Source organism: Oryzias latipes, chromosome 13, assembly GCF_002234675.1.
Source record: "Oryzias latipes chromosome 13, ASM223467v1".
In the NCBI taxonomy this organism is placed as follows: Eukaryota; Metazoa; Chordata; class Actinopteri; order Beloniformes; family Adrianichthyidae; genus Oryzias; species Oryzias latipes.
This window is the reverse complement of record NC_019871.2, coordinates 13,938,825-13,955,154: the sequence shown is the minus strand read 5'-3', so window position 1 is coordinate 13,955,154 and position 16,330 is coordinate 13,938,825. Positions and strand designations below refer to the sequence as shown.

Genomic DNA, 16,330 nt, shown 5'->3' with positions numbered 1-16,330 from the left:
CCCAATGCTTTTGAAGGACTGAATGAGTTATGGTTGCTCTTACAGAGTCCATAGTTGCAGGATAATTCTGTGCAACATTAACCTGAAGGGGGAGCTCTTGGAAAGAGATCATAGTGTCATTTTTTTGGGGGGGGGGGGGGGGGGGGTTGATTTTCAGAAGTCCATTGGTTCAAAGCCTTGTGTTCTCAGGAAACAAAAAAAAAGTAAAGTATGTGTAACAAATGTTCAACTTTAAAGTCTTATTTTCTTCTGACTTCCACTGATTTCACTTGTCCTCAAAGCTCCGTATCTTCCCTCGACCTCGTTAGCTGAAAGTGACAAAAGTCCTGCTTTTCTTTGCTGTCTCTCCTTACATAAGTAGGTACAACATTTAGATAAAAGCCTCAAAAAAATTCCACAAAAACTGCAAGATCTCCAAATCATTCCTCAATTTCATGCTAACTTGATTTTCCTCCACAAACTGGGCATCGATTCCTGTGGCAAAGTGAGTCTTGCTTGCCCCTCACGGCGTCTGGCTGAGCACAGTGCTGAAAATGCTTATGAGGTTGTCCAGTCCCCACAGGTAGCCATCTTCCCTGTTCCCCTCCGACCAGGGCGTTCTGTGGTCCAGCGTCTGAGAGTCAGGCAGGGGGACGGTCTTCCCAAAGTCAATCATCCACACTTTGGCCTTGCCTGAGGCGTCGTGCACAAACAGCAGAGAGCTGCCGACAACCTGTGTGAAACCAGTCAAACAAGAGAGGTCAGAGATGCCAGGGATCAGGTACAGAAGCTGATGAGAGGACATAAAGCAATTACAACTGGGACAACAGGTTTGTTTGAGAACTGCAAACACTGATTACATCTCACCTCGTGTGCTTTGAAAAACTGAGATTGCTCAAGGGCTGAGCGTAGTTCCTCCAACCTCTGAAGGTACAATTTCTGAAAGACAGGAGATGCAGGAAATGAAAATGTGAAGCAAAGAGTTATAAAATGAAAGCAGAATTTACTCCGTAGGATTAATTCAAAGCGTTTTCGACTTAAACTTTGTATATTTGAGTCACAAATGTGCTTTTTTGTGTTTGAACTAAACACCTGGTGTATTTCCCAACATCATTTTAAATAAACTATTCAATGTGCTGGCAGCTTAATTTGATTAAATAGTCCACTTTGCAGTTTAATTTCATCAAGAGATCAAATACAGTAATGTTCCATTTTTCTCTCATCTTTCTCCAAAATGTGGACGTAAAGTGCAGACATACCAGAATCTGAACATTCCCATCAACAAAGTCCTCCAGGGCCTGCATCACTTGCTCTTTGTGCTTTGTCTTCTTGAAGTTGGTGTTACAAGTTCCATCTGCTTTCTGTTTAAGAGAAAAAGAAAGGCATTTTATGGAGAGTGGGCTAGTCACTCATTCATAATTCATTATTGTGAGAAAAACAATTCCTCTCAGTGATAAAAGCTTCCCGGATCAGTTTCCATGTAGTGATGAATATTTATCTGGAAATAAAGCGCAGGTCTTAAGGGTTTTTGTCTGGAAGATTGTGGCTTTTGATACTGGACTGGAAAACAAAAGGTGGAGCAGGCGGCCTAGAATGCCTTTATTATGTCACACGTCTTCATTTGCGTCAAGCAGCATGCAAATGGAATATTTTTAGGACTTGATAAGAAGACCGGATTTACTCTCAAAAAAACAAAAAACATTTTTTCAGACTAGTTTCCTTTCAGTTTACAGACATGCTGTCCGTCTTGCCAAACATGTATGCTTCCCTTTATGATCTGAAGTCTTTCAGAAACATTGATTTTCTTTCAGCACCGATCACCAAAGTCGGACATGTCGGGACGCTCTGGAGGACCACTGACCTTGATGCCTTCAATGCGGAAACCCAGTGTGGCAGTAGAGCTGAGCGTCTCCCTCCACTGCATGTACCGGGGTTTCAGGACACCCTGCTGGGCCCGTTCCTCTTCTGTGGGGGCCTCGGGGTCCACTGCTACCATCTTCTCATACATGTCCTTTCTCAGGCGTGGACGTTCTCTGGCTTTTGTTAGCTCCTCTTCCAAGTACGTCCTGTGATGCCAAAATGTCATTTCAGTTCAATTTGCTTTCCTTAGAAGCGAGGAAATCATAATAAGATAGAGTCTGACTGTTACATGAAGACTGGAAAACAAACCAAAGCACCATCTCCAGATATCACTCTCTGAATCTTACCTGCTTCCCATCTTACAGTCCATGATGGAGGGAGAGTCAAAGTCAGCCAACAGATCATCCATCAGATTATAATCCTGCTCATCCTTCTGGATTACACCGTAATACCCAGGTACATAAGGTCGCAGAGTGTCTTTCATTAGTTTCTGCAGACATAGCTGCTCACACTCGCAGTATCGCTTCAGCAAGCGTCCATATTCTCCAGCCTGGAAGTTACCTTGGAGAGAAAGGAGGAGGATTCAAGGAGCTGCTTCACATTTCTAGGATTTTTGTCCCTCTTAAATTACATGAGAATGAATTTCCTTTGCATGAGTTTGCTAAATATTGAAACATACAGATGTTATAGCTTTCTTTTCTGTTCCATTTCTCTTTTAGAAATGTTGTTAGGCAGATTTTGGTCACCTTTGGACGCTCCATAGAAAACCGCCTCACTGTCACGCTAATAAGCCTCACTGACAGGCTGCTAAAGTTCCTTTTAACAAGATAAAACTGAAAGCAGTATCATGTTCAAGCCCTCAAGCAAACAGTAGGAGCTCAGTGCATACCTGCATGGCCAGCTAGCTGCACCCACGGGTAACGCTTCTTGAAGGACACGACAAACGGGGAGCAATGAACCATGGTCTTCAGCTTCTGCCAGGACTTGGCCTGAAATGTAATTTAAAAAATATAAAATAAGAACTAAATCATTAATTTCATTAATGGAGCCACAAGATTTAAAAACATCCCGGGAGGCAAAAAAAAATTTAAAAATAAATCTGGACCCTGACTCATACGGGTTTGCCTTGCTGGTCTAACAAAGAACTGAGCTAAACGGAGGCCAAAAGTATGATTACTCATTAAAGGAAAACACACCTTGTTGTCTGCACATATCAGTGGACATTGGATAAGCCCTCCCCTTTACCCAAGGCCAGGTGAAAACCGCTCATGACAAAGCCCATTTATAAAACATTTACCAAAGGCCACACTGGTGTCGTAAAGCAGAACCACACTGTCTGATAGTGTGTGTGCTGCTGCCGTTGGGGTCTGTTTGTGTAATGGTTCTCTCTGTTGGGAAACACCAAAGCAAGGATGGCGTGCAGCAAGAACTGACGCATGAAACTTCAGAAGAGCCGGAAGAAACCATTAGGGCACTTGAGCGGGAAATTACAGTGAATGGACAACCAGTTCTAGTGACATAAAAGGATTTCTACATCTGTTACAATAGTACACAAAAAAAACTTTTATGGTTCTTGAGGTTTGCCCTGCATAGATTTGAGAGCTTTACTGCTTCTGGTCAAAAGAATAAAAAAAAAAAAAAAGGAGTGCAGCAAAGATTAATGTAAGCAGTAAAGCAACGGGCTGTAATCATAAAATAAATCTTTTTATAGCTCCCAACTATTCAGTTCACTCTGGTCAAAGAGTCACAACAACCCTAGTGTAGTGTGTGTACACATGCACAGAACAAACTGCAGGTCTGCTGCTATGTTAGGAGGGAAAAGGGCTTCCACTTCAACCCGTCCACCTTCATTCCATTTAGAAAAGGACTTTAGCTTTTTCAAATTTTAATTGTTCTCAACTATGATTAAAAGGTTAGTTTTCCCTATTTAACTGCATTTTTTAACACATTTTATCCACTGTAACTTTATTTTTATTGTAATCTGTCAAATTAGTAATATTTTTCTGCTTGGAATCAATCATTCGGTGTCTTAACCAAATTAAAATTGTGGTAAAATTGTTGAGCTTTGACCATCTTCCCATGACAGGTGGATCTGGAAAAACCAAAAAGGCAACACACACTAAATGAATAATCAATGGCGACTTTTGACCTGTAAAATACCTCCATCTGCTTTTGTTTGGCTGGTTTGGCTGCATCGTCAGGGTTTTTTAAAGAAAGCAAACCAACATTTCTGAATGAGTGCCAGATTACTGAGCTGTGACCTCTGCCACCTCCTCGATGCCAAGAACAATGACAAAAACGGCGTTGCATCAAAAGCATGGGAAGTCAGAATTCTTGTTGTATTGACATGCCTCACTGGTGAGCCACTCATGAGCAGAATGACCTCATCTCTGCAGGATGTGAGGTCAAGTCATTCATACACATCGTTCAATGATCATGAATGAAACTTTTCTTAGCCACACTAACCTAATACATCATACTCCAATGCATGCAGACAATGATCAGCAAAAGTAAAGGAAAAATACTTTAAATGTAGGTTGTGTGGATTTAACTTCACTATACCAATAAAAGACACAAGAAGTATGTTGAACTCGTTTCCTTCCCTTGATTTTGTTTGTATCATAAACCACTATGGATGCTGACTTTTCAAAAGCTGCCGATTTGTCAGAGTGGCATAACACTCTAATTACTGTACACAAATAAAAGTATATATATATATATATATATATATATATATATATATATATATATATATATATATATATATATATATATATATATATATATATATATATATATATATATATATATATATATAAGCTGCTACCTTGTTCAAATGAGCACACAAAGGAGGAAGCCTTTCCACAAGCTTCAGCCTCTCTTCTCACATTTCTTTTGTTGAAATCATTCATGCTGACAGCTTGCTGTGCCTCGTCCCTGAGCTCATACGTCCCTCATTAATATAACAAACATATGGAAAGCTAATTCTCTGATGGACACAAAGCTAAAAACAATATAATCTTAAAAAAAAAAAAGGAAAAAAAAGAAGTGTGGTTGTTTTCATTTACAGACCCCCCCCCCCCCTCACCCTTTTACCTTCTCCGCTTTCCCTTTTATGCAACTCTTGACATCTAGGAGAGCTTCAGTTGAGCGTAGCTTTGGTCTCTGCAAAGCTTTGAGGATGACGTCTTTGAATAAAAAAAAACTTTTTTCTTTGCTTGGTTTTCTTCTGCTGTTTCTAACTTGAATTAGGACAAATCTCTATATAATTTCTAAGTTGTTTCTTTTTTTGTTCTATTTCCCGCTCGTTCCGAAAACGACACACAGCATCAAATTTCATTGGAAACCACTTCAGCCGTGGTTGTTGTCAGCTAAGGCTCCAAAAAGATCTGATGAACAGCAGACTAAACTGAGCAGCGCTCGCTTTTTGTCACAAGAAATAAGCTTTGTGAAAACAGCGACCATTAGAGTCATATGATGATACTGCGAACTGTTTTTGACAAGCTTGTTAACTCCGTTAGTCACAGATATACAGGGAAACCCGCAGAATTAAATGGATAATTTTCATGTACGGGAGCAAAACTAAGCTATCATTGAAATCCCATTTGAACACAAAAACACTTTACCTACATTTAGAGGGATCTATACTAATAAATCATTTTAGAGCAAAAGTCAGCGTTTTTTTATTCAAGTTCATCGGGATTCACTTCTCACCTGACAGAACAGTGGGAAAAGAGGCTGGTGTCCACAGAAGACGCACACAACCCAAAAAATGAAGCAAAGCCAGCACAAAAAACCCTGAACCAGCTCCCTCAGTGAAAGAGCACTTGGGGAGATTCGCTCCTCTCTTTCTAGGAAATGAACATTTTTCTCCCAAAGTCTAATCCTGTTTAGCTTTCTTTTTTGTCAAGCAAATCACATTGTCTCCTACTTTAGCATTTTACAGCCCCCACAACTGCCCCCCCCCCCCCCCCCCCCCATACCTCACATCTCTGTTGCCATCAACACTACACACCTACTGACCTGCAGCAGTCTTTTTGCCTTTGTGTCTCCGATATGCGTGCTTGAACTGGCCTTCTGTTTTTCTTCCTCCTCCAAATCCTTCACCCCGTCGACCCTGAAGGTACAACACTCCAAGCTCTCTTCCAACCTCTCAGTGAAACCTTTCTTCTCCTCCCCTTGTCCTATAATCGCTACCGGGCCTGCTCTGAGCTCCATGCTGGGCCAACCTCCTGACAGATTCATATGACTGACACGGCGGCGCGGGGGGTAGGGACACTGACGCTGTCCTGATTCTCCCCAGGCTTCGCTATTGTCTATACAACAGGCTCTTCTGTAACACACAGAGGCAAGCATGTGTGTGTGTGTGTGTGTGTGTGTGTGGAGAAAGGAGAACCTGTCAGACAACTATTACCAACTCCAGGAGTTACAGCATACGAGCAAACGCACAAAAGGGTGTTTTCAGGCATGGCTACAGATCCTCTCACAACTAGTTTATACAAACCACATCCCTTTCCCGCATCTCAAGTATTCAGGCAGCTCAGATGTGATGGTTTCTGAGCAAATATTAAAAAAAACTGAAACAACAATGAAGGCAAACTCAACAAAGGAGACATAAAGCCCCAATTTGTAAAGAGTTTTCGTTTTTTTTAGCCTCAACAAGGTGCCTTTGATTCTTCTAATATCCAATTTTCCTCAGAAAATTATCTCAGAACAATAAAAGCTTTAAAACTGTACACCCGATCATTTTACTTTGGAGAAAGTCACTTCACTTTAGTAAAAGCCATCAGCCGTTTTCACTGCCTATCATTTCGAATCCCACTGTCCCCCCTGAGCAACACAACCAACCTCACATAACCTCCAATCTGTACTTCACCTTGGACAAACTTTTCAGCTATTTTTTTAATCTAATATGTCACACTTTGAGTTATAGTGGCCAAATATGATAATAATATTAAAAAATTGGGTCAAAAAAGCAACAAAGCAGGCTTTATTTTAGGATTGCTTTTAAATGTCTCTTCAAGTTGGAGCAAAACAGTCCCTCGTAATAGATTCTTCACTTAATAATACAAAAATAACAGGAATACTGTTGGGGAAAAGCACATTTAAAGGAATTTATATCTAATCTGTGCCTCACAACTGAATGCAGTCTCAGAGACAGAAAAAAAAAACTGCCATATAAGGTAAAGGCGTTGCCTAGCAACTGGCTCAGCCTCCTGCTCAATTTTCCATGACACACTCTCAGCCGTGAATGCAAGACAGCATTGCTTGTTCCTGTGTAAGCAGCTAAACTCTCACGTCACTGTGTGAACAAACTGTAGACGTCTGGCGCTGGAATGAGACAAAGCTGGACACAACACACAAACATAACCCCCTAATTTGGCTCATTACAATAAAACAACGATGAGAGGGAACACAACACTCCTATTTAAAAAAAAAAGAAAAAAAAAGGCTCTTATCACAAACCACAGGTCAGCGTCATCCCATTTGTTACAACAGCCCAAGCACAACTTGCTGAGTTGCTCATTTCCTGGCTGCAAATATAAAAGCTTGGAAATTACAGTGTCACCAATCCTGTGGTTCAAGCCATGGATTCATGTAATCAGACGTGTGAGGAGTATTTCCTAACAGTTAGGAAACTTCTCATCTCTGGTAACTTCAATGAACTTTTTACTGCCAGCTTCACAACATCTGGAATTAAACCACACAAACAAAATAATATTTTTCGAATGACTGAAAATTGTTGGATGCTGAATTTAAAACAAAAAAAAAATTCAAAGTGAATCTTTGTTTCATTCCTTAACATTAGAAATGTTTGAATAAGACATGGTAGGCTCCAGGGAACATGCAGCTTTCAAATACTTCCTGCATGAGTAAACAACACTAAACATGCTGAATGAATGTGGATCTTCAGTAGAACGTTTGTGGAGATGGTTGAATTGGTAGGAACTATTAACGCCTTTGCAGATGAGAGGAGACAGATGGGCAAAACAGAAATGAAAATTTCCCTGGTTGATCTCACGACTGTTAAAAAAAATAAGCTGTCATTTTTTTTCTGTGTTTCTTTCTAGCTTCTTTCAACATTTTAGGATGGGTTGATGTGGCTCAGACAAAAAAAAACTGGATTTTCCGCATTTACGGGGAAAAATAAAGAGAAGTTCAAATACTACAGAGGCACCATCAGCAAAATCATTTCCTAAAAACATTCCAAGTGTGGTTAGACGATCCCAGTCTCCTGAAACCAAGAGAACTATTTGGCTTTTATCTGAACCACCACGCCAAAACTTAAAAGTACCGGTACTTGCCTTATCTGTCAAAGAACTCAACTAAGATTTAAAGATTTTGGCACCAACTCTTCTTAAAAAACCTCAGTTAATGGAAACATGTGCCAGTGGGAGTAGAAAGAAGCCACACAAAAACAAGCAGACACCGAAGTTTCCTTTGATGTAAATGTTTTTGGTCTCTTTTAGACTAAAGTATCTCTGTCCTGTCTAACCTGTCCAGCTGATGTGTGACCAAATACAATACAGCTCTATGAATCTGATGAACAGCAGGGTAAAAGGTTGTTTAAAAAAAAAACTTTCTAACCATGTCCCAATTGTTTAGTGGGTTAAATGTTTATTAAACTTTAGGGAAATTCATGGCTCCATTACTTGCATATTCACGTGAAAACATCGATGCCTTAATAAATCATCTCTTACTAATGTCTGAAAGGATTTTAGTTACTCAAACAGAAGTTTGGTAACTCAGTCTAAAGCATAGACACATTGATTCATTTTTGTCTCTGGATGCACCCAGTCTGTCCATACATGTATTCCAGATGTTTGACATTCCAAAGGTATGGACTGGTTTGGACATTTTGTTCACTGGAGACATGTTGCTGCAGGATTGCGGCATGCCTTCAACTTCTCCTCAGCTCTTTCATCACACCCTTTTTTCCGCCAATTAAGATAAAAGCCCCTTAAGACAAGTTGCACACGTCTCTGGCAGGGCATGTAGTCATAAACATCTGCACCCACCCCACCCCGTTCCTGCAGCAGTTAAACTGGATTGTGGTCATCTTTGAAAGAAGATCTGAAAGTGTTTTGTGATCAATTCAATTGGCCACAGGATGTTTCTGTAAAAGTGAAATCAACATTTGTTTGTTTCATTTGAGAATGTCAAAACGAAGCCACCTACCCCTGTGGCGTAATCCGGGCTGCACACAGGCCGAGCAGGAGACAGGCTGGACTCGATGTCGCTGCCGGTGAAGTCGTCCTCGGACTCCTCGAAGGACGAGGCAGAAGACAGGCAGATGGACGAGGAGTTGGAGAGCTTCCTGAAGCTGCGAGTGAGAGCGGGGGAGCCTCCACAGCCGCTGTCCGAGCAGGGAGACTCGTCGTCGGGGTGCAGTTCCAGAAAGGAGCCCGAGCTGAGCTCCGTTTGCTGCACGCTCAGCAGGTCTGGCGTCCCCGCCGAGCGGGTCGGACTGGGGTCTCTTGTTATGATCAGCTTCGGTATGGCTCCTGGGAAAAAACGTGGGCCTTCTGGTGGACTCTTGAGGATCTGATCAGAGCTGTTTTGGGTCTCAGTGAGGCAGTTGTTGGGGATCCCGCCCTGGTTCGATCGACACGTGATTGAGCTGCAGTCAGTTTTAGTCATTTTAGCCTCGAGGGGATCATCGGGCGTGGACAGAACCCCGTCCACGCGCTTTTCCGAGTTCAAGCTGGGCAAACTTTGTTGGGGGTCCGGGTCAGAGGTCAGAATGGGGGCTAAACTCAGATTATTGCAAGTCAGTACCCCAACGTTAGACACGGTGCAATCCTGACTACTTCCACCGTGTGGTTTACCTTCCATGGCCCTTGGTGGGGGATCCGAGGCATTGTCCTCCCGCGCGGGTTTCGGCTCCTCGTAGCCCGCAATGCTAACTTCACTGCTTTGCGTTTCCAAGCGTGACACAGCAGCTGGACCCGCCGAGCACCCTACGGCACTTCGTCTACCGTCCTCGCATTCTAGGCCATATTCTGCCTCGTTACAGCCCGGTTCTTCTGTTTGATATTCCCCAACGACCCACGCAACCTCGTCCCGCGGCAACTTTCCCACTCTGTGGCCGCTGCTCGATGCTGGATCTGCGGCTTCGTTTCCGCCACCAACCTCCACTTCGGTCTGGAATCGCTTTCTTCTTCCCAAGCAAGCCAGAACTTTGTTTTTCATCGGGTTCTTGTTCGGTGGCTCACCTTTGTTCCGCAACCTGGGGAGCCGTCGGGCTTTCTCCTCGGCTCTCCACGTCGCTCTACCAGAGTTGGAGGCGGAGGAGCTGTGCGCGAGATCAGAGCGAGTTTGGCCCATCCTGCATACCGTAGTAGTAACAGTCCGCCGGACACACCCTAAATTGGAGCAATTGTTGTGCTCAGACCATGACTCCTCTCATTTAGTAAGAAATCGAGTCATTGTACGGAACTCGGTGTGATCATTCTAATCCTTTTTCCATCCAGGTAAAGATCTGGCGCACCTGTGGGAACAAATAGGCGATTAATCATTTAGTAAACTCAAAAAGTATTGTCTGTCACCGACATGGATTAACACGCCTAGGCTTGACACCAGTGCCAAAACAGTCGTTTTACATTTATTAAAAAAAAAAGTAAATCAGAACAGGAATATAGTCACAAGAAAAAAAGGGGGGTGGAAGGGGGATTTTTGAACAGCATACTTAAAATCTATAGAGTATAAATTCTATATAGTACCAATAGTGTCTACTAGTGTTTTGACACATTAGGCGTTTTTACAATGTGGTTTCTACATGATGGTAACACAAAGTGTGCATTGGAAAATATTTAATATGAAATGTAAGCGCTGTGGGGAAAAAAGAAGAATAGTTATAGATCTATCTATCTATCTATATATATACGTTCAAGTAGCCTAAGGGTAACTGTCCCTTAGTTGATGTTAACTTACCAATAAATAAAGATTTCAGGGAGGATATGATCCATTAGTCTGAACTTGTCACATTTACCCACAACAACCAGGCTTTAAATGAACACATCTATAAAAGGTCAATCTTAGTTCCCACGAGCATTTTTAAAAAAAAATCCCAAATTAATCCAACTAAATGAGTCAAGACAGCTTTTTATACATCATTAAAGCAAAGTTATCTTTTTTTCAACCCACAAGGGACTAACAGTACTAGTAGTTAATGCAACTGCGTCAATTGTTGAAACAGGTTTTTGATGCATCTCAGTAATATTAAAGTGACTGCAGGCCTTGTGTGGTGTCCTGAATTCCTTAGGTGGTACACTTGCCTAGATTTTAGCACCTGGATTTAACCATATGCTCGTCTGACAACCCAGGTGACAGTTTGTCAAAACTATTTTACTTCGTCCACCACACAATTTTGGCAATCCACTCATAAGTTGATTTCAAGAGAAAAACAGCTCCCTTTTGTCTTATTTCTCTAGATTAAAGAGGGGTGGTTATGTCAGCACAGGATGCAGCGTTTAAAAACACATGGATCAAAATACAGATGGTAATCTAGTTGCAACATAAATTCTAACCCACGATATACAAACCTAAAGTGAATTGCATCTCATAATTAAAAAAGGGACAATTATTTTGAAGTTTGCAACAAAAGTTTTCCTTATATTGGAGATTTAATGAAAAGGCATCGCAGTAGCAGGCGTTCTGCTGTCAAGAGTCACACTAGAAGGAAATGAGACAGGAAGTGTTACAATGGAAACAATAACTCATCTTAAACCACACAAATAGGCTCAGCACATCTAACACTTTCTTGTGTAACTGTATGAAATGAAATTAGAAATTATCCTCCGTAATGACTAATACCTGGGAGAAAGGTGGATTTTCACCAACAGGTGGAGGATCACAAACAAAAATGAAACTCTTGTCCCCAGAGGCACAAATATTATTATTATTTTCCTCTTTTTTCCTTCTTCCTTCAGGTAGATCTTATAATTTTATGAACCGTGATGATGTGACACTGTGTTATGCTCCTTGTGTCTTCGCCTCGCCCTCTGGCAGGAGTTGTCAGGCTCAGATTTCCATCAGGACAGCAAGATGAATGACAGATAGTCTTATGCCACAATGACACAAAGTACACACAGTCATCCCAACACACCCACCATGGCTGACACACAAACGCCTTTATGGGAAGTTAGCTATAAAGCACATCTTAAAGTAAAAAATATGAGCTAAGCAACATAAAAAATACAAGCAAGTTACATTTATCAAACACTAAACTGCTAAATCATCCTTTATCTTAACACTTTTGTTTGTTTAGTTTGGAGGCTAAAGAGAAAACACAACCACTTCCCACTGAAAGGTTTGACTTTATCGCATTTAAAGGGAAGTTTTTTGTTTCGTTAAATGCTGCTTGTTGAGTTGAGTGTTTTTTTAAATCAGTTTAAAATATGAACTATGAAACAAGGCATACACTTCATTGAAAATGAAACCAAGTGACAGCTCATCCTTCATGTGTGTTTTAATTAGAAAATGTATGTAGACTTACCTTAGGAGTCTAAGCAGCACTAGTGAAAGAAAAAAATGTCCATCAACAGCTGAACGCGAAAAGAATGCGACTGTTGAACCGATCGGTGTGACACGCAGACTAATAACGCAGGAACACAGCATGTGGTAGAAAGAAAGAGGAAACGTTCAGCAAAACGAGGAGGGCAGGTCTACTCAACACCCAAGCTCTTTTACTTTCACCAAAAGTGATCCAAAAACAATTCAAACTTGTCCAAAACTATCCATCACTATACATATATATTAATAACATCATTTTTGGCTACACGAGAGAGGAATATCGCAGCGTTTAAAACAAAGGAGGTGAATTGAGTTGCTAATTGATTGGTTTAATAAAATGTTTTTTTTTTTTTTTTGTTTAACATACTTTTATTTTAGTCAGCAATCAATCAGTTTTCATCAATAAAGTATCTAGGAAAAGTTTGATAGTGGCCAAATAATGAAGTTTCTTTCGGTTGGAAGCAAGTAGTTATATAACTCATTGGAACACCAAATGATCCTACAGTTTGGTTTAGCCCAAATACGGCTGAGCTTTAAGGTGAACCAACTAATCATAATAAACACTCCAAGACATTAAATACGATTCCTCGTAGACTGTCGCCACCTGTTGGAACTGATTTACCAGCGTTAGATCTTTTGTAGGTGCAATATTTGTCAATAAAGTTTATTTAAAAAAAATTAGTGTGGTCGCCATCTTGGATTGATCCCCCACGCACCACCAGCACAGTTGTTTCATTGATTGAGATTAAGATTAAGATTAAAGTCAATTAATACCCGTAAAGAAATTTAGTAGGTGAATGTTTACTTAACAAAAAAACACATACTTTTCATGCTAAACGACAGGAACTGACATGTGGTAGGTTTGCATGTTAAATGAAAAACAAATTGATGCTACATTTTAACAAATAAACACATTTGAATATTTAAGTGAATAACATTAAAAAAATAAACATAAGTTTCATGGTTTAGTTTATTGTATTTCTGTTCTGTGTTTTTTGGAGAATGGTTCATGGGAACAAACCTTTAAAACAAGAAATTGAATAAATTGTGGACCACCTTCACTGTTCTTTCTGAGGGGACCATCACTTTACCATTGTTTTTAAGGTGAAGCAGATGCTCTGATCAGAGGCGGAGGCCACAGCAGCTGGACTACACACTTCACAGGACAGTTTTGTCAGAACGTTTCTGACAACAAACCCTGAAATTGTTCTGTTTGAAGGAATATTGACTAAAAAAAAAAGAAGTATGATGCTGTATTAAATTTGTGTTTTATGGCTTTCCTCAAGAGTTAGCATATATATAGACACACTTTCTTTGTTGGTTTGTCTTCTGCAAGTAGCCACAAGAAGGCGACAGAGAACTGTAAATATTAACAGGGACCAGCAAAATAGATCAACATTTACCACAAATTTAAAAATCCTGCACTACCATTCAAAAGTTTGGAGTCACTTAGAAATGTTTCCTACTTTTGAAATAAAAATCACTTTTTTGTCAATGAAGATAACTTTACACCAATCATAAGCACACTCTTATTAATGTGGTAAATAATTAAAAATGATGATTCTAGCTGCAAATGTCTGGTTTTTGGTGCACTACCTACCTAGATAACTGGAGCCCCATTTCCAGCAACTATCACTCCAGTGTTCTAATGGTACAGTGTGTTTGCTCACTGTGCCAGAAGGCTAACAGACGATTAGAAAACCCTTGTGCAATCATGTTAGCACAGCTGAAAACATTTTGGCTGCTTAGAGAACTATAAAACTGACCTTCATGTGAATAGGTTGGGTATCTAGAGTCAATGCAATGCTCAAAATGGCCAAAAAATGAGAACTTTCATGTGAAAGTTAACAGATCATTCTTGTCCTTAGAAATGAAAGCTATTCCATGTGAGAAATTGTCAAGAAATTGAAGATTTCCTTCTACTTTGTTTACTACTTTCTTCAGAGAACAGCACAAGCAGAGTAGAAAAAGAAATGGAAGGCCCAGGTGCACAACTGATCAAGAATAAAAGTACATCAAAGTCTCCAGTTTGACAAATGGATGCCTCACAGGTCTTGGTAGCTTCATGAAATAGTACTGGCAAAACACCAGTGTCAACATCAAGTGAAGAAATGACTTTGGGATGCTGGCCTTCAGGGCATGTAGTAAAGAAAAAGTTACATCTGAAAATGGCATACAAAAGAGAGAATATGGACAAAAAGAACAGATATTGGAAAGAGGAAGATTGGATGAAAGTGTTATGGACGGACAAATCAAAGTTTGAGGTGTTTGGATTACAAAAAAACGTTTGCGAGATGGAAAACAGGGTGGGAGATTTGATCAAGGTAAAAGAGACTTTAAATAAGGAAGGCTATCTCTCCATTTTGCAATGCCAAGCCAAACCTTGTGCGGACGGTGCGCAAAGCGACACAAAGCACTTCTCCAAATTGTGCAAGAACTATTTCTTTTTACATATATATTTCTTTTTTTTTAGGATTGTTGTGATAAAAGTTTTTTTTAAGTCAAGTCATTTTTTGTTTTTCCTATTTATTCGTTTTTTGGATATTTTCCTCAATTGATGGACTTTTTTTCAGTGGAACCAGGAGGTGCCTGGGGTTAAACCCACACAGCCAAACTTTGAGAGCCAGTATGAGCCCAAAGCCATGGGACCCCATTAAATCTCTGGATTCTGAAAAGAATAATCTTCTCAAGTTCAACGAGTCATTCAAGTATCAAAATAACATCTGCCTGGTGTAAGAAATACTGGATCAGAGCTTGGAGAGCTTCATGCAGAAAAACTCGTTCCGACCGACACACCTGTGTGGAATCAGAGCTATAGCTCAGCAGTTGCTGGTAGCTCTGATGCTGGGGTTTTTCTGGATTTTTCTTTCTTATTTTGTACCAATAATGAAAATTACAGGTCTCTCACACCTTTTTAGGGGGAAAACCTTCACAATTGGTGGCTGAATAAATACTTTTTTCCCCACTATATGTGATGGATCAAGCTATTATTACAATATAATGTTTGGAAACAATTTGAATTTTGCAAAGACACATGACCATAAAGGGCGGTAAAATGTTCTTATAATGTTCCAGAAAACAACAGTGGCTTAACTTTATTAAACTAAAATATAAATGGATTTACTATTAATTCTTGTTTACTTGTACATTTATTTAATTTACACTTGATTATCTTGCAAGAAATACAAGGAATCTGGAAAACTTCTCCTGCACTGTTCAGTATCCAGGTATTTATCTCTGAGTCCCACTAGTTGAATTTTTGGCTAAAGATGGCCTGGGTCGATTTTAAAATAGACTACAGTGGTGCACGACAGTAAGGTGGCGATTTTGCCTTACAGCTGGAAGGTTGTCCCGATGCAAGTCCCAGCTGGAACCTTTACGTGTGGAGTTCTCAGGAACTCCGGCTTCCTCCAGTCCAAAGACATGCTTCTTAGGTGAATTGATTATGTCCCCTGCTGTGCATGGGTTCATGATTGTGGCCCTGTGACAGACTGCAACCTGTCTAAGGTGTACCTTGCCTTCGCCCAACAGTGGCCTGGTTAGGGTCCAGCTGCCCCACGACTCCGTAAGGGATAAAACAGGTTCAGAAAATGGATGGATGGATCAACTGTTAATTCTATTGTCAACCACAAATTAGGATATGAATTGAACTACTGTTGAAATGAATCGCTACACCTCTACGAATTATGGTACCAAAAATCTATGTCAAGTTAAAATGCAATTAATTTTTTAAATAAAAAAAAAAGTTCGATTGAATTCTCATTTTTACATCGAATTCTAAATTGCAAAATGCACTTTCAAATTGCAAGCCTGAAAATTGAAATGGCAATTGCAAAATGTCTTTTGAAATTGCATGATCAAATTACAAATTCAATTATTAAATGAGAATCGAATATCACTGAATTATGAGTGCAAAAACATCTTTCATGTCAAATTCTGCGCTTTCCGTCTGTGAGCCCTCCATGACGTCTGCCAT

At 40.2% G+C, this 16,330-nt stretch overlaps 1 protein-coding gene across 2 annotated transcripts; it reads right to left on the bottom strand.

Moving 5' to 3' along the window:
* Positions 1-127: 127 nt before the first annotated feature.
* LOC101160679 (inositol-trisphosphate 3-kinase A) lies at positions 128-14,019 on the bottom strand. Of its 2 annotated transcripts, none has more exons than XM_020708246.2 (8): positions 13,955-14,019; positions 9,019-10,330; positions 2,729-2,828; positions 2,187-2,400; positions 1,841-2,045; positions 1,239-1,340; positions 847-918; positions 128-712 (listed from the first exon to the last, which is right to left on the bottom strand). In XM_020708246.2, exons 2-8 carry the CDS (start codon positions 10,165-10,167, stop codon positions 503-505), a joined length of 2,052 nt encoding a protein of 683 aa, XP_020563905.1. In that variant the 5' UTR covers positions 10,168-10,330; positions 13,955-14,019; the 3' UTR covers positions 128-502. The 2 variants fall into 2 exon arrangements, with proteins under 2 accessions (XP_020563905.1, XP_004075691.1); XM_004075643.4 differs by lacking the exon at positions 13,955-14,019 and adding an exon at positions 12,338-12,560.
* Between the last annotated feature and the right edge of the window lie 2,311 nt (positions 14,020-16,330).